At 42.5% G+C, this 18,949-nt stretch overlaps 1 protein-coding gene across 1 annotated transcript in view; it reads right to left on the bottom strand.

The window, feature by feature from the left end:
- The window catches only part of KIF26B (kinesin family member 26B), a 424,817-nt gene extending 406,196 nt beyond the window's left edge, over positions 1–18,621 (bottom strand). The window contains exons 1-2 of the mRNA XM_065401573.1: positions 18,559–18,621; positions 17,437–17,868 (exon numbers count right to left, since the gene is read on the bottom strand). Of these exons, the coding sequence (XP_065257645.1) occupies positions 17,437–17,868; positions 18,559–18,621 (495 nt within the window). The remainder of the gene's footprint in view (positions 1–17,436; positions 17,869–18,558) is intronic.
- Between the last annotated feature and the right edge of the window lie 328 nt (positions 18,622–18,949).

The following is an 18,949-nucleotide window of genomic DNA, read 5'->3' as shown; positions in this document are numbered from 1 at the left end:
TTACTATACACTACTTCCTCAACAGCAGTACTTCTAAACAAGCTTCCCACACACTGTGGTCCCTGATATTTCAGCCACAAAATAACCCTTATCTGGGCTTTCCCAGTATGTGCTTATTGAAATGATTCCTGTTAGCCTGTGTGTGCTTTTGGATTGGGGATGGGAAGAGTTTTATTTTCTTTGCTGATAACGCAAACAGAAAAATAGGAGTCAGCAGTTCTCTCTTCTCTTGTACTTATGTATAGCTCATTGCTTATAAAGAACCATCACAAGCATTCACCTTGGTAAAAACTGACTCCTAGAAGATAGACATTTGGATGCTTCATCTTTGGTTAAACTGAAGTGGAATATTAAACAGACAAGACAGAAACAGAGAGAGCTACAAGGAAGAATTGAGGTGTCCACCATCCATGACTTAAACTAGAGCAGTGGCAGAGTGCGCTAATCTGTTAAACTACAGCGAGCTAAGGCCATTTTACTTCTCAATGAGTGCATCCACACAGGGATTTAACCATGCTTTAATTTGTGCACATAACTTCACAGCTTGAGTTGATTCCTTTTAGCTTTCCTGAATGTTCACATATAGACGACCCTGAACCAGAGTCTGGTGGATAAGGCACTTGCTTGGGAGTCAGGAGATCAAAGCGCAAATGCCAGCTCAGCCTTGACCTGATGTTTGACCCTGCACAAGTCATTTCATCTTGGTTTCCTCTCCCACCATTTGCCTTTCTTGTCTATTCAGATTGTAAACTCTTGTCTTTGGCACAGGGACGCTCTCACAATTATGTTTGTACATAGCCTGGCCCAGTGGGGCTCTGCTCTCAATAGGGGTCTCTAGGTTCCTCTACAAATAATTACTGATAATAAATTAATCTGGAGAGCCAATCCTGTCCTCCATGGATCCTAATACCTGGGCAAGAAGTAGTTAGACTCAATTCGCAGATACTAGGGCATGAGTCTTGCCCCACAAGTTGATGAACAACAGTGCAAGATGGGCAGTGCAACAGCCTCGAGACTACCTGCCACACATCCAAGGTGCTGCAGTAGAATGTACAGATTTTAGGGACTGGAAGAAGAGGATGAAGAAATTAACTCGATTCAAGGAGGAAAATCTGCAGTTAATACTCCCAGGTCCATAGAAACAAGTCACTGCCTCAATCTTGGGAAATGTAAATCAGGATTAAAATACTAAACCTAAATTTAAATAAAGGAGATTCCCTCAAAATACCATTTCTGCTGTTAGGACAGTTCACTTTTTTTTTTTTTTTTTTTAAATGAAATGTGCACAATTCTCTTTACATTGTGATCTAAAAGAGGGAGAAGAGGATTTGGGGGTAATTTTTCTGGCTATTATATAAAGTGTATTTCTATAAATCTTTCAAGTCTCCAGAAGAGCTCCTCTAGCAATGAGCAGAGCTTTTTAAATCAGGACAGAGAAGAAGTGGTGAAATACAAGTGAGGATGTCTATAGTTATGGAATGGAAATCCTGTACTCATCACCATTTTCTCTCAGACTCAAGTCCCTTTACAATATTTTGTATGCGCCTCTACCTCAAACACTATGTTTTTTGTGCCTTATTCCTCTACTCTAGAAGACACCTCTTCTATCTCTAGACTCCGTCCTCCTACCACAGGTCCGATCTAGGTTCAACGGATTTTCAAAGACAGGTGTGTGCTAGTTCCTTTTATCCATCTACATCCCCTGCTACTCTTTTTTCTGCAAGGCGGCACGTATGTGGCACACATTCCTATCAGTAAGGGCTGAACCATACTTTTGTTTCCCAGCTGTCCCAACAGACTAAGATAGTAAGCCTAGTAAGAATAACTCAAAATATACGCAAATTCTTTCAGGACACCAAAAGATACTGATCAAAGTGGGATATTCCCACAAAACAGAATCAAGGGGTTTATTCCACAAGGTGCTAAACACCTTCAACTATTGAGCTGTGTGGTGTCAGCACCTTACAGGAGACACTTAAGCCAAAATGTAATGGACGGGGGGCTCTTTTGAAAGTGTTGGTTTCAGTAGATAGTAGAATTGGATCTTAAGTGAGTGTGCATACAAGACACATTTGCAGACCCCTCCAGCTGATTAATAAAGCCAAAATAAACATACCATCATTTCAGAGGAACAAAACATGGAACCTTGAATTTGAATCTAGACAATGTAAGCATCTGTATCCTGACTTCTCATCTGAGGGGAGGGAAAGCTGAAGCTCAGTTGCAAACTCTATTGCATCATTATTCAGGTTCCCTAAATGTTCTGTGGCCAAATCATATTCCCAAGTTTTAAAATATAAAGGGGAAGTAGTAGATGCAGAAATCTACCTAAATCAGAACTGGTGGTTATCAGAAAACCCCACTGAACCATAAGAGGCCAAGCAACCTCTTTGCAGCAACATAGCATGAGAAAAGTTTACAAAAACCATCTCTTCAAGAATCCCAGAACCCTATTTTTCATATTTGCTATGTAAGAACGAAGGAGGCAGCAAGAATCTCCAGTAACCCAACTCCTGAACTTTAGTGCCTTCATTTTCTTAGGCTACATCCTCACTACAGGGGGGGGGGGGGGGGTCGATTTAAGATACGCAAATTCAGCTACGCGAATAGCGTAGCTGAATTCGACATATCAGATCCGACTTACCCTGTTGTGAGGACGGCGGCAAAATCGACTGCCGCGGCTCCCAGTCGACGGCGCTTACTCCCACCTCTGCTGGTGGAGTAAGCGCGTCGATTCGGGGATCGATTGTCGCGTCCTGACGAGACGCGATAAGTCGATCCGCAAGAGATCGATTTCTACCCGCCGATTCAGGCGGGTAGTGTAGACCTAGCCTTAAATGACCCCAATACCAACTTTTCCCACACCACCCCAAAAAAATCTGTGTGACTTTTCATCATTAGTGGTCTTTTAGCAAAGGAAGCAGGAGATGATGTTAGGCATATTAAAGTTCACCTTTGTATTTCATTTACCACCATCGCTGCAAAAATACTTATAAAACCATCACTAACAGCCTTGCAGGTGGCCAGTAATTCCACGACTTTCAGCCTGCTGAGACAGCTAGCTATCCTCTTCTGCTGAATGCCCTTTTTCATTGCATCTTCCAGTTTATTAGCCACCTTGACCCCAATAAAAGCTATCTATGGTCTAACAATCCCTTAAATTTGAAACTCATACCAACTAACATGTTCGTCACTTGTACATTTTCCCAGCAGGGTTTCCATGCAGTAAGATACATGCCTATTGTGAAGAATTTCCATTAGAAATATTTACACTAGAGCTATAAGAACAGTAGGGAGAAAAAGAAGGGGAAGGAGTACATGCTATATATTAGAAATGCCCACATCCAACACCCTTTTTTGTTGCTTATATAGGGATATATAGTGCCAATGTTTAGGCAGCCCCAGCACTTCCCCCTGAGACACAAACGCCAGCCATACAATCTCAGAGTGCTAACTCTTCCTATGGAATGCTGCCAGCAATTCCAGCAATATTTACCCTGGGAATACTAACATGATTTAGATGACTTGTTAACTTTTAATGATACCCATTAGGAAAGGGGAAAACACACAAGTCAACTTTCAATTTGGTGCATTTGACTGCTGAATAGGATATTAATGTTACTTTCTGCTGGCACTGTTAAATGAGCAGAGAAACTAATAGAGATATGAAGAGTAATGGCTTCTATTCTTACTGTTCGGCGCCTGTTTACAGTTAAGATTGCTCTGGTGCCTTAATGCTTACTAGGATTTTTGCAGAAGTCTATCTAGTGGATGGAGTAAATGAGTAATTCGTTCAGCATTTGGCACTTAGCAAGTCAGAGGTTCATTTAGCTAAGCGGCATAGAAAAAATGAAAATATCCATTTGAAATAAGTATCATGAAATCATTTCAGCATATGTTGAGACCTAGACTGGGGAACTGGTTGGTAGATGGAAGAACAAGTACTCTTTGGTATAAATTCCATTACTATAGCCTGAGAGACAAACAAACCAGGGCCAAATTCTGCCCTGACTCAGATCCCTTTGAAGTTCATTTGGTTCTGGTAGAGTTTTACAGGATTTAAGTGAATCTGAACAGAATGTTGCCCATCTACACCTCTCCAACACATAATATACCAGAACTACCACTATCCCCATTTCACTCTTCCTTACGCTTCCCACAGAACATTAGACCAAATCGTTGCCAAAATAAAATGAATAGGAATTTTCAAGCAAAAAGCCACAATAAATCACACAATCTGGAGGATTTTGTTCATAAATTTTCCCTCATGAATTTTCCTTGTTTACTTTGGACTGGTGATAAAAACCAACATTTCATTCCTCAGCATAGGCAAATAGGCCTAGATTCACAAAGAAACTTAAGTGTCTAGAGAATCTCAGGAGCAATAATGCAATCCACAAAACCTGAGTTAGGCACCTAGGCTCCCTGTACAATGAATGGTGGGAGACAGGATCCTAAGAATGTGATCCACAAAATGCTAAGCAGAGAGCTGCCTAAACTAAACAACGGGAGATTCCAACAAGAGGTGTGTGTCTTAAGTCCTGCACCTCTCACAGAGGCAGGCACCATCTCTGCTAGCAATCCACAAACAGAAACCTCTCTCCTGGAGTCAGGTGGCCTAGGCACCCAAGTTATTTCTTGTGAGATGCAGTTAGGAGCCTGCCTCACTCTGCACAAAACAGCCAGAGGAGGTGATGATAGGGCCACCACCACTGGCCCCTTTATAATTTTTAGCGCCTTGGTTAGAGCACTCACCCAGGATGTGGGCAATCCAGGTTCTATTCCCCACTCTGTCAGACAGGGAGAAGGGATTTGAACAGCGGTCTCCTACCTCTCAGGAGAGTGCGCTAACCATGGAGTTATGGGATATTCTGATGGGGACCAGGGGTGTAGGGGCTTCCTCCTCAATCTCTCCTATTGACGCTGTTACACTTTGGATAATGAAAGAGAAAAAGTAATTGTAGCAGGGAGACAGGACCCAAGGTCCCCAAACATCTAGGTGGGTCCCCTTACCATCACGCTACAAAGCTATTCTCACTCTCTTTGTCTGACCCCATGACTTAAAATTATTTACTCACAGTGGAACAACTTCAGCAGAAGAGACTGCAAGCCACACATCCGAATATCCCATAGCTCAGTGGTTAGAGATTTAGGATCTGAATAGAGGACCCCACCTCTTTCTCCCCATCAAGCAGAGGGATGAATTGAATCCAGGTCTCCCACATCCCAGCTGAGTGCTCTAACCACTGGGCTAAAATATATAGGGCAGGAGGGTGCAGCAGCATCACCACCACCTCCTCTGGCCAGCTTTTAAATGGAACCAAATCCAGTAGGCAGCCTTTGAGCACACCTACCCGATAAGGCCCCATGGGTGAGGTAGATGCTCCTCTGCCAGTCTTCCCCCAGTTCATTGATCGCACTAGGGTTTAGGAGTGAGGTGGCTGTGCAGATACCTAGAGTAAGGCAGCAGTGCATGTACCCAGAAGGAGAAACTTGGGTAGTAGGGTACTTTTACTGCAAGAATGTAGGTGTTGAATAGTTCAGTCATCTACAGCGGATAGGCAGCAGCCAGGCTGGGATTTTGTGGCTCACAGAGGAACGTAAAACTGGAACATAGGTGTCTAAAGTATCTTTGTGGAGCTGTGCCATAGGCTATGAATGGCCTTGAAGAGAGCTGGACAACCCCCCTGCCCCAAGCAATTGCACACATTTGTTAATACAAGCACAAATTTGCTATGATGGAAGTCAGCCCCTTTTATTTGCTTTACTGATTCATGCAGGTGGAATTTTGACCCCATGAACATTCATGGAGTAAGAAAGTGTTATGAATACCCATGTGAAAATATATCCATGCATCAATACTCATGATTAGGGCCCTACCAAATTCATGGTCCATTTTGGTCAATTTCAGTCATGGGATTTTAAAAATCGTAGATTTCATTATTTCAGCTATTTAAATCTGAAATTTCACAGTGTTGTAATTGTAGGGGTCCTGACTCAAAAAAGAGGGGTGGGGAGTCGCAAGGTTATTGTAGGAGGGGTTGCGGTACTGCTACCCTTACTTCTGTGCTGCGGCTGGTGGTGGCACGGCCTTCAGAACTGGGCAGCACCCCTTCATCGACTCCTGTGCACCTCAAACCCTAGTATTTGTGATCTCTGTGACCACAGTCTGCTACTGCCAGCGTGACACTTCCCACAGCCATGCTTTCATGCTTGCAGTTAATCGTTGAATTAACAGAGTTTGGTGGAATCTTTTTGAAGGACAGACCCCTTGGACTTACAGAACTTAAACAATCATTTAACCAAATAGACTCAGCACAGGCTTTATTTACTGTTAGCCAATTCTTTCTGACTTCAGTGGAAGTAAGGTGAATGGGATTCAGCTCGATGTTTAGTTATAAAGGAAGCCAACACAACCTCAAACAGGCAATACAAAAATTCTTACCCAAAACAACGTAGTCATTTAAGTGATTCCAGAGGAGTCAGCCTTGTTCTGTGGAGAGGGATAACTTATGTTTCAACCATGGGCTAAGTCTACAGAGTTAGGAACATCCTCCTAACACTTCAGCAGAACTCCCACTGATTGGAGATATCCTATCCTATCTCCTAGAACTGGAAGGGACCTTGAAAGGTCATCGAGTCCAGCCCCCTGCCTTCACTAGCAGGACCAAGTACTGATTTTTTGCCCCAACTCCCTAAGTGGCCCCCTCAAGGATTGAACTCACAACCCTGGGTTTAGCAGGCCAATGCTCAAACCACTGAGCTATCCTTCCCCCCAGTGAACAGTGAAAGGTTTGCACAAGAATCAAGAATATAATTCTACCTTTGTGTCATAACTAAGTTTTTAGTTAGTAAAATTACTGTTGCATTCCACCTCACTCAACAGGGAAAAAATGGTGCAGGGTCCTTTTAGGATTGAAATCATGGGGTTTTTTTCCAGGAAGTATACTACTATTCTGAGAGTACCCTGTTCTACAGTAAGAGGCCATTTTGGCTCCAGCAGGAGCTCTTTTAATGACCTGAAAATCAAAAAGGAAAACTACAAAAAGTTGAAATAGACAAATTACTAAGGATGGGTACAAAAGAATAGCACAAGCATGTAGGGACAAAAATCAATAAGGTTAAGGCACAAAATGAGTTACACCTATTAGCAAGGGGACATAAAAGGCAATAAGAAGAACTTCTATAAATACATTAGGAGCAAGAGAAAGACAAAGGAAAGTATGCCCACTAATGAGTGGGGAAGGAGAACTAATAATGGATTACATCAATATGTCTCAGGTGTTTAATGGCTATATTGCTTCAGTATTCACTAAAATGATCAGTTGTTACCAGATATTTACCACCACCAATATTAACTACAAAAGGGAAGGAACACAAAAAGCCAAAATAGGGAAAGAATGGCTTAAAGACTATTTAGATAAGTTAGATGTATTCATATCAGCAGGTTCTGATTAAATTAATACTAGGATACTTAAGGAACTATCTGAAACAATCTTGGAACTGTTAGCAATTATTTTTAAGAACTTCCGGAGGGGCAAGGTCCAAGGGAACTTGAGAATGACAAACATAGTACCTATCTTTAAAAATGGGAATAAAGAGGAGCCGGAAAATTATAGGCCAGTCAGCTAACTATGACACCTGGAAAGATACTGGAACAAGTTTTTAAACCATCAATTTTAAGCATCTAGAGATAATAGGATAATAAGTAATAGCCAACATGGATTTATCAAGAACAAATCACACCAAACCAACCTAATTTCCTTCTTTGGCAGGGTTACTGGCCTAATGAATAAGGGGGAAGCAGAAGATGTGATATATTTTGATTTTAGTAAGGTTTTGATAGTTGTACATGACATTCTCATAAGCAAACTAGATGGAATTACTATAAGGTGGGTGCATAACTGGTTGAGAAACAGTATGCAAAAAGTAGTTAACGGTGATTCGGTCAAACTGGGTGGATGTATCTAGAGGGTTCCCCACAGGGGTCTCTCCTTGGTCTAGTACTGTACAATATTTTCATTAATGACTTGAATAATTTGCAGTGACACCAAGTTGGGAGGGGCTACTAGCACTTTGGAAGACAGGATTAAAATTCAAAACAACCTTGACAAACTGGAGAAATTGGTCTGACAACAAGATGAAATTCAATAGACACAGCTGCAAAGTATTATACCTAGGAAGGAAAAAAAAAATCAAATGCACAAATACATAATGTGAAACACCTAGCTAGGCTAAAGAGGAATTGGGGGCTATAGTGGATCACAAATTATATAAGAGTCAACAATGAGATGCAGTTGCAAAGGGGCTAATATCATTCCAGAATGTAGTAACAGGAGTGTCATATGTAAGTTTCATATGCTGTTCTTTTTGGCACTGGTGAGGCCTCAGCTGGAGTACTGTGCCTAATTCTGGGTGCCACTTTTAGGAAAGATGTGACCAAATTGAAAAGAGTCCTGAACAGAGGTACAAATATGATTAAAGGTTTAGGAAACCTGAACTATAAGGAAAGCTTAAAAAACTAGGCATGTTTAGTCTTGAGAAACGATGACAGAGGGAGGATCAGTAGTAACTGGTTTAGTCTGCAGTAAGGGAGATGTAAGTTAGATATTAGGAAATCCTTATAAGGATAGTCCGGCACTGGAATAGGCTTCCAAGGGAGGTTTTTAAGAACACATTAAGCAAACACCTGTCTAGGTATACTTGGTCCTACCTCAGCACAGGAGGCTAGTCTAGATGACCTCTTGAGGTCCCTTCCAGCCCTATATTTCTATGACTGTCACAGATAATTAAGATGAAAATATTAATTGGGGGAAGATATTAGAACTGCAAACAGCTGTTCATTTGAACCACAGTTTTGAACTAATCAACAAATTTTAGCAACCCACTATAAAGTGATACAATTTTAAAAGACCAAACTAAACAAAAGTTAAATATACCATTGCTCCAGTGGTAAATGGCTTTTTAATGTAATACTTTCCACATTTTGTGATCTTTATAAAACATGAATTGAATTATGACTCCAGGACAAAAGGGGGGTGGGGGAAATCAGAAAACCAAATTGAGTCTTGGATTTACTGTCCAATAACTTTATATTACTGATAGCAGCGTTTGCCTCAAAATTCTATTGAGTCAAGTAGTTAAATAAAAATAGTACCAAAGTTCTAAGTTAGTTACGCCTTAGACACATTTACCGATCCCTTTTGTCAAGGGATACAATAGGTGAAATTTGGCTTTTTTCAACTTGCGATTGCATTTACATAGATGTTCAAGTCAAGCATGTTAGTCTAAACATTTTAGCCATTCAATAGCTGAGGGAATGGCACTGTGCAACTCCATGAGGGAGCACAGCAGCCCCATGCATATGATCTTCTTCTCCTAACTGGACACAACAAGAAGGGGAGAGTCACAAAGGCCCCACTTCTAGGCATTTGCACACATCTGGCTATTTTACTTCTGAAGCAATTTAGCTTTGCCTACAGATGGTATGGAAGGTCAAAACCAGGAGGCTGCACTGCTGGATATGCTTTGGCTATGTTTGAAACTGCTATTTTTTGGAGGGGGTTAGTTGGTTAGTTCTTTGTTTTTGAAGTCAATGGTCAAGCTCCTATTTACTTCAGTGGTGTGAGAATTCCACCCTGGTATAAGTCCATTGATTTCAATGGCATTAACGAGGTATACATATGGACCAGTATTTTTTCAGCATTCATGTCACACTCCCCGTCAGTACCTGGCCCAGGGAACCTAATGATCCAACTAGCAGACCAAAGTTGATGATGAATGCTGGTCACATGCCACCTGAGGCATGTTGCACATATGCTAAGAAGTATTTTTTCCACAGTACTTCAGTGATATTATAAGTTCCTAGCAATATTTGGCATATTATACCAAGAAGCCGACACGAAGAATTTTCAAAATTCAGTAGTATTTATTTAAGGATCTGTTAGCAGCCTCTCATATCAACAGAGCAAAAAATCAAATGTATAGTGTCCTACTTGGAAAAGCCCCATCAGACAGTTCGCTATTCACCAATGGGATACCTCCTTGTGGCTCATCTGATGTCCCCTCCTTCGGTTGCACACCCTGTGGTGGGATGGTGTCTCTCTCTCTCTGGACTCAACTGCTCACTCTTCCTAACTCAAGGAGCTCCCTCTTCATCGCTTGACTTTCAGGGTGTCAAAGTCCCTCTGGACAAACTGTCTCAGGCAGTTTTCAGCTCCACTGCCCAGACTGTGCCACTTCTCCAGTGGCTGGTGGGGAACCTGTGCCCTCCCACTGCTCCAGGTTCCAGTCCAGGGACTATATGTCTAGCAAACAGTCTCAGAACCTGTTACTGTTTCCCTTATCTTCTGGCCCACCCCTGGAGCTTCCACTGCTCCCTGTGGCTATTGCACACCCTTTGCTTCCTCTCCCCCTCAGTTCCTGCCAGACTCTGTATTCCCAGGGTTTACTCCCTCCTTGGACTCCTCTTTGTCTCTTGCCAACTCCCCCCTCAAGAATGGGACTGCAGAGTTTTTCCTACAGCACCCTCTTACCCCCAACTTCCTCTCTTTATGCTTAATCCAGCTCCTCCCCCAGCTGGGCTTCATCAGCCATTAGGCCTTATCAGCCCTGATTCTTCTCCAGGTGCAGCCTGTCACAAGGTTAATCGGCCCTTTTTTTTTTTTTTACTTCCTCGGGCCTTGTGTGGATAGACGCTGCCTCACAGCCCAACAAAAGAGGTAGATTGAAAGCATATATAATACTAAGCTGCATTATACAATCATAAAGAGATAGATCTGAAGGAAAAACATTGAGCATAAATGAATGCCAGTTTTATCTGGAACAACTTGTTCTCTACAGCATCTGCAGACGGACAATCGCTGTGGAGTTGTCTGGTTACAGGTCTTTCTTTCACATGTCAGCTAAATGAAAGATCCCAACAACAATCAGCAATATTAGTCAAATTATGCTCAGTTATGTTTTTGTAACACCACTTAAAATCAATGAGGTTTCATGGGAGAAATTGTGATCAAAGTTTGGCACATATGGCCTTGGAGGATTTGGTCCCATAAACTACTGAATAGATACATAACTAACTATTAGTGTATTCATCTGTGACTCAATCTAGCTCCAATATTATTCATGCTGTGTAAAAGAAAATTGCATGTTTCTTTCAGATGAGGACTCTAAAATTTCAAAAGAAAAATAAGCACCTCTGTGCATGGAAAGAATTAGAAAGGTGACAATTAATTTAGCATCATCTTATAGAACTTCACACTTCTTGGAAAAGCAAAATGGCACCTTTTCGGTTTATTGGATTGTTGCTTTCCTACATTGGGGCCATATTGTAGTGTAAAGGTCTTAAGCATTAGCTTAACTTTAGGCACTAAACTGCTTTCCTGAATGGGGATTCTTTCCTGAATGGAGACCTCAACAAATATGGACTGGAAACTGCCTATCCAAAACATGAAGTGGACTTGCAGTTCTTGATAGCATCTAACATATATGTTAGTAAAGTGTGAGGAATGCCATGCACGTGTTTTTTATGCCGTAGCATGACACCTCCATTGTGACATGTTATAAACTAGCAGTATGACATACCAGTCAAAATCATGTGTGACATGCCTCACAGTTCGGACATACGTACCATTGCCACAAAAAGCAGCAACCCCATTACATAACAATGCAAAGCATGAAAGTCAGGTATAGTGCAGAGATGGGCTGTCCAATTCAGTGCTTGGAAGCATCTCAATTTCTGATCTTAAAGGGCTCACTGCTGATGTGGCTAAAGCTGTGCAAGCCTCTTTCAGCCCTAAATTCACAAATACTGTGATCTTTCTAATAATCTGCTGACATAAGCAAGCATCCCATTACATACTGATGGCCCATATTCATAGTATGTGATATTTTCACTAGTACTGTCAAGGGAATTCATTATGGAACATTCTTCCCAAAATTATACACTGGCACTCTGTTCTTGTAGCACACACAAAAAATTGCTACAAATGATTATATTCCCATTTAGGAAGATAATCCAATGTGTTTAGTTAGGAAACTACTTGGGAGCCTAGTGTATTCTCTGTGGCTTGTAGAAGACACCTTGAATTGACCAAAATACTCAAAAGTCACCTTACGTAAGGGGCTAGCTATACACTAAGCATTGACATGTTTCTGAATAATGGGTTTGGCAAACCCATTTCACAGTTTGTGGAAGGGCAGAGTTTCGTCAGAATGTTACTGCCCGCCCCTCCTCACTCACAGAAATTGACTGAAATTTTCATTTTATGCAATTCCCCCTCCCCCAACCCCCGAGGTCGGGCCATGGCCCTCTGGCAGTATTTTCTGTTCAGAAAGGGAAACAGTCTCCAACCAATTGAATATAGAGATGGGCCTGGTCCTAATTTCCATTTCAGTCAATAACAGTAAGCCTCTGTGATCCCATAGAGGTGACTGCATAGCTAAGAACCTTGACAACTTCATAAGAAGGGATCTTCTTAACATACAGTATTTTCACCTTTCCCCAAAGCAAAGTTGCCATATGCAAGTTTGGGCAAAATAATCATATCAACATTATCTCACATGCAGGAGTCTCAGAGTGAACTGTAGCCCAGGTGACCTCCGGCTGCTTTCAATGGCAAGTTTGCATGCATTTTTCATTGGTGAAGATATATTCCTAGGTCTGCTTTCTCCACTATACATATCTAATTTGAACCATTCTAAGCAGCTGTAATTCCAGGGCACAGGAGGAAGAATGTGGGGACATCCCTATTTGCCAGGAGATATGCAATTGCAAAATGTGGTGCAGATGACTTATACTAAATGTTTGGTATTGTGACCTGTGATGCAATACAAAAGAATAGCTGTTGCTGTCTAAACTTTAATGGAGTTAATCCCTCCAAATGCTGACAAATTACTGCCCCAGGCCATTTAAAAATCAGATTTCTAATGCAATAATCCTATCTGCATTACAATGAGTTGGGATGAAATGATTAGGTGCCTGATATTTTTGCACAGTGAATTAAGTCACTGTACTGGCTGACCATGCTTGTTCACAAATTAAAGGTCTAGACAGAAATGAAATTCCATTATTCTGCCACTTACTAAGCTTCGAGGAAGGGTTCATTACTGTCCTGTCTCTACTGGGAAGGTTTCTAAAGTAGCTACAAGCTATCAGGAACCTATTTTTCCATTATATCAACTGCGCAGCTTTTTTCATTATTAATATTATTAGTCAAGCCTTTGACTACTGAACACTTCTGAAATGGGAAAAGGCTAAATCAACAATACATGAGAACAAGTGAGCAAAAGTTTCAGAAAAATGCAAGATGTAATTTTTTTCGCCCATAATCCACAGGACTTTTCATGGTTAGTCATGGGCCTAAACCAGATCTATTTATCCACCACCCTGAAATTGTGGGCCATTCAGCTAAATGGACCAGGATACAAACCACTTAACAGATGGTGTTTTACAAAACTAACCTCTGTTTCGGCCATCTCTAACGTTTAGTTAAGATGTTTCAGGTAGATAAATGTAAGCACGGAAATTATTTCCAATTTAAATTACCTCTTCTGGTAAAGGCCATATTTTGGATTTCGTTGAACCCCAGAACAAGATAACTTTGGAAAGCCTGAGACTGCACTCTTGATCTGAATATTCATGTTATTTATATATACGCACACAGAGCAGAATCTTTAGTTAACCCATTTTTTTTTTTAATACATAATGTCTGTGTTTATGTTTAGCATCATTGAAGTCAATGGGAATTTTGCCACTGACTTACATGCAGACAAGATTTAATCTCAAGTCTATAGTAAATGTAAAGATATCACATTATACATGTTTATAGATAAAGTTGAGTCTGATGCCCTTCTGAAGACATATTCCAAATGGGCCAGGTTCAGAAAAAAGCTTAATGAACTCTTTTAAAGGAGAAAAGGATTAAGGAATAAAAACCTACCAATAGTCATTCATTTCTGAGACAGTCCCTATTGCTGTTCAAATGGCATACTTCATTAAAATTGCCTCTAAAATATACTGAATTCCTTTTAATATACAGCACAGTGTATAATTAATTATAACCTTCTAAGATCAGTTGTGTTAATCAGATTCAACACATATGTGTTTCAGGGTACAGTTACAGTAACTCATCTCATTCTCATAGTACTTAACCCCTTGAATGCAGATAGCTAGTTTGTGTACATAGTTTATATCTGTATCACCAGAGGAAAAGGGATTTGAGCTTTATGATGCCTGTTCCAGATGCCAGGAGTGCAGCATTTAAATGGTTAAACTAAGGTAGAACTTCTGTAATTAGAACTAATCTTTCTGCCAAACAACAAAAACCTTAAATTTCCATCCTGTTGACATATTTAGAATGAATGTTTCTAGTTAAAGTTAAAGCTCCACACCTCAGTGCTAACAATGAGCTAGTCAGAGACAGCCTTGTTCCATGTTAAGTATTGCTTTTTCTGTACCAATGTAATGCTTCACTGAATAGCTTCATACTCAGTCTGCTTACACAGCAATTAAGTGTGGTATTAGGCTAGATAGATATATGCAAACATTTTAAATTATATGATTACTCAGTATGAAAGAATTTATGTAGGTACAGGTTCAGATAAATCATTGCAGATTCTATTAATCTCTATTGTGTATATGCCAAAATAAAGCTGCTAATGGATTATTATATTCACTACTACAATATCAACTACCCAAAGTTATATGCATTTTAAATACAATATAAATGCAAAATGAAAAAATATATTTTGCTGACTATAGATATAATGCTTATGAAATTTCCAGGCTACTTTCAGCAGCAGCAGCAAAACAAAAAAAACCGTGTAGGTCAGCTAGATCCATACGAGATGACTGATGCTTTTTAGATCCCCTATTTGATGATCCTCCCAATATTTCATAGTTACAAATGGATGTTAGTAATTAACCATATTATGGTGGACACTATGGATCCTGCAAGGTGCTGAGCAAGTTGCTCCTGAGGGATACTGAGAACCATACATTTGACCTGCTCCTACTGAATTAAATTGTCAAATGCCCATTGAAATCAATGGGAGCAGAATTGTTTCAGTGGGAGCTGAGGGTGTTCAGCAACTTTCAGAACGCTAAGAACAGTAATACACTAGATCCATTTATGGGCCTGATCCTGAAAGTCTTACATGAGGAATCTTTACAAATAACCCTAATAAAGAACTACTCACATTATGTTTATTATGGTAGTGCCTAGAGATTAACCAAGAATGAGGCCCCATTGTCCTAGGCAGCTACAAACAGAGTAGACAGTCCCTGTCGCAATTCTAAGTCCTGCTTACATAGACAAGGTAGACAAAAGATAGGAGAAAGGGATATCCATGCACACATACAAGCAGAGTGATGGTTTGTAAATGGTATGTTAATTCCATAATTTGTTTATTCATTTGTGAATGGGGGGCATGCTAAATGGAAGGGGAAGAGAGAAGGGACATTAAGGAGGAGAGGGAGGAAGAATTACTCAAGTGCATAAGGCTTGCAGGATCAGGCCTCTATAACGCCATCATTGGCAGCTGGATTTTTTAAAATGTATTTTATTTATTTATTTATTTGAGTGGACAATGCTAAGGTAAGTGATTCCAGGGGATTTAATGCAGTTGGGAATGAAGGTAATGACTGCAGCCTTTAGAGTGTTATAATAGAGAACCATACAAGAGTGCGGAAGAGTTTTTACCTCATACAATGAGATCTATCATTTAATGCCTGACATTTTATGATGGGCAGAAAACCCTACAGTTTATGATTTATCCAACCATTACTGTAAAATATGATTCCCCCTCTTATCTCAAAGCTCACATTATGACAATCACACGGGCAGTAATTCCAAAGCTGGCAAGTCATAGCTGTTGCATATCATGTAACCTGAAAATTTTAAATAAATTAATTCCAAGCACAGCTTCCTCGGGATTCAGCAACAGTTATGAATATTTAAGTCAATTTAACCCTTTCAACATACTTTTTTTTCCCGGTTTGTGAATAATTCAGCTTAAACAAACCAGCTATTGAGATGAGGTTACTACTAGCCCTTATTCTGTTGTTTGGGATCACACTGATTCCCTTTCACAACACAAGGCACATACATAAATAAATAAATAATGGTAAATACAACAACAGTACTAAAGACCCTTCCACAGCAATCAGCTCTTTTCCTGGTACTTCTTTATTGTAACCACTAATGAAAACTCTTTGAAGTGGAAAAGTAAATATTATCATTTGATAGTACTTGGGCCCAACAGTGCAAACACAATTGCATTGTGTTACATTCTGGGAGCTCTAGACCTATTCACAATACAGCACTTGCAGGGTTGCTATGGAGGAGTCCAGTGCTTACAATTCTGTTGGCACTCAATCAGCACAAGAGCTGCTGATCACTCTTTCAGGGCTGTTCACCTTAATCTTCATCTGCAATACAAGTGGAAAAACTACTGACTACAGAAGATGGCTTTAGTAGGGCCACATTTTCCAATGCTGACCACTCACAGTCAGAGCCAAAAAAACAACTCTGCTTTAGGCACTTAAATAAGAACCAGATTTTCAAAAATGTTCTGCACCCAGCAGCTTCCAATATGACACCTGTGGCCAGATCCCTCATCTCTTTAAGAGAGATCATTGCCCTTATGATTGAGGTTGTAGCTGGGGACTCTGGGGACCTGGGTGCAATTGCTTGCTCTGACAGACTCCCTGTGTGAGTTTAGGTACTTCACTTTCTCCTCCTTAGTTACCCATCTGTAAAATGGGGCTAATGGTAGTTCCCTAACTCCCAGGGATGCTATGAGAATAACTGTATTGATAATTAAAAGGTACTCAAGATACTAGTGTTAAGGGCCAAGTAAGTACCTAGAGAGATCTGGGTGCTTGTTTGAAAGTCTGGCCCCTAGAGGGGAAGAGAGAAGCGGTATGAAGTGGGAGAGGGACCACAGATGCTCAGACATTTGCACCGTAGCCCATCCTCTGTTACCAAACAATACAATAGGTACCTGGGGAATCAGAGAACAAAAATACCAGCAATGGAATGAAAGGGGGAGGCAAAGAAAGGCTTGAGGGACTGACTCAAAACGTCCAGAAGCCTTCCACATGTGCAAGGGCGGAGGAGAAATTCCAACAGGGACAAAGCGAGGGGGGGGGGAGGGCTGGAGGGAAAGAAGAGCTAGAAAATGGGGAATAAAAATAGGGTATTTAAAAGCCCGCCCCCCAAATTAGGGGTGACCCCGACCTCCATCAATCCTGGCTGTGAGTCTGCTGGCGTCAGTGGAGCCCCGCTGGCTTTGTGAATGGGGGTGGGAGCATGAGCTGTGGAGGGGCAGTTAATGCCCCCGCCTGCCCCCAGGGAGTGTTTGCCCACAACCCGCCGTGCCCCCCTGGCGGAAACCCAGCCCACGCGGCTCTCCCGCCCGCCCGGCCCCGCTCACCTTGCTGCTGAAGGGCCCGGGGATGAGCAGTTTCAAAGCCTGTCTCTTCAGCTCCACCAGGCGGGCGTTGCAGTTCTCGCACCAGACCCCGCTGCCGGAGCCCGGCGAGGAGCCGCCCCCGCTGCCAGAGCCCGGGGAGGAACCGCCCCCGCTGCCGGAGCCCGGCGAGCCCGTGCCGAAGCCCGGGGAGCCCCCCAGCGAGCCCGGGGAGCTGCTGCCGATGCCCGGGGAGGCAGGACCCGGCGAGCCGCTGAAGGAGCCCGGCGAGGAGGTGCCCGATCCGGGGGACGGGGTGCCGGACGAGCCCAGGACGGAGCCGGCTCCCTCTGGGGCTGGGCGGCTCCCAGCCCGGGATTCCTCGTAAGCTTTCCGGTACCAGCTCTCGGGGGAGAAGGGGGCCGCGGGCTTGGTGGGGGAGCAGGGCTCGGTCACCTGGAGGAGGAGCAGAGGGGGAGGCAGCGAGTGAGGCGCGGGCGGCGGCGGACAGACCTCGCGGGGCCGGCCAGCTGCCGTCGGTGATTGCGGCTGCTCGACCGACCCCAGCTGCGAAGCGCCCGGCCCCCCGCGCCCTGCATTGTCTCCGGGCGGCCACCTGAGAGCGGCTGGGGCCGGGGGAGGGGGGGGCAAAGCGGTACCGCTTCCGATCCCCACCCCACGGCTGTCTCCAGCCCCACGCACTGCGGTAGCTCGGGGACTCCTTCCCGGGCAGGGGGTGTCAATACACACTGCACGTGTAATCGACAGAATCGATCCCGACCGGTATGGGGCCGTGCAAAGCGAGGTCAGCTAGAATCGCACATTGAAATGCAACCCGGGGCTGGAAATAAAAACAAAGTGATGCAGGGAGGATGAGGAGGGCGAAAGTCTACAGCGATCGCGGGGGGGAAGGAACCCAGTGTACTTCATGCAGTTGAGAGCTGGTTGACTAGACCAAGTAATATACTCAGCCAGGTGAAGCTCTGAATGGGAACATGCAGCTTAATAAGGTTCACATGTTGGTATCATTTGTCACAGGCTTACAGGGCAAGCTATAGCATGGGTCCTTGGGAAGGAGGGGGAATTAAAACCCTTAGCGCAGATGGATTTAAAAGATTCCCTGCATTTCATGTATGGATAACTTACCCCGTATTTCCTGCTTCTGGTTGTGACTGCAATTCTCTCTTTATTTCCAGCCACTGAATTCATGATGATTTTTATAAAACAGGAGAATGTCCTAAAAATGTCCCACGTTACATCCAAAATAGAGAATTTTCAAACCAATAAGGTTCACCAGCTGGATAGATAGACTGTAAGCACTGCACCAAATTCAACCTTTTCCTCCAGAGAAAAAACACTGAGCCCAGAAGCACCATCAATTTTCAGGCAAATGTTTTGGATTTTTTTTTCTTCAAAACCTCTTCTTCCTCATGATCTTCTCTCTCTTTCACTTACACCCCTTGTTTTCACAGACACACCAACATCCAGAGTATCAGCATTTCCCCCCACCAGACAGTACAGTTTTCCTCCATAAGTG

This window comes from Emys orbicularis, chromosome 3 (genome assembly GCF_028017835.1).
Source record: "Emys orbicularis isolate rEmyOrb1 chromosome 3, rEmyOrb1.hap1, whole genome shotgun sequence".
In the NCBI taxonomy this organism is placed as follows: Eukaryota; Metazoa; Chordata; order Testudines; family Emydidae; genus Emys; species Emys orbicularis.
Note: the sequence above shows the minus strand (reverse complement) of the source record. Positions and strands in the feature narration are given on the sequence as shown.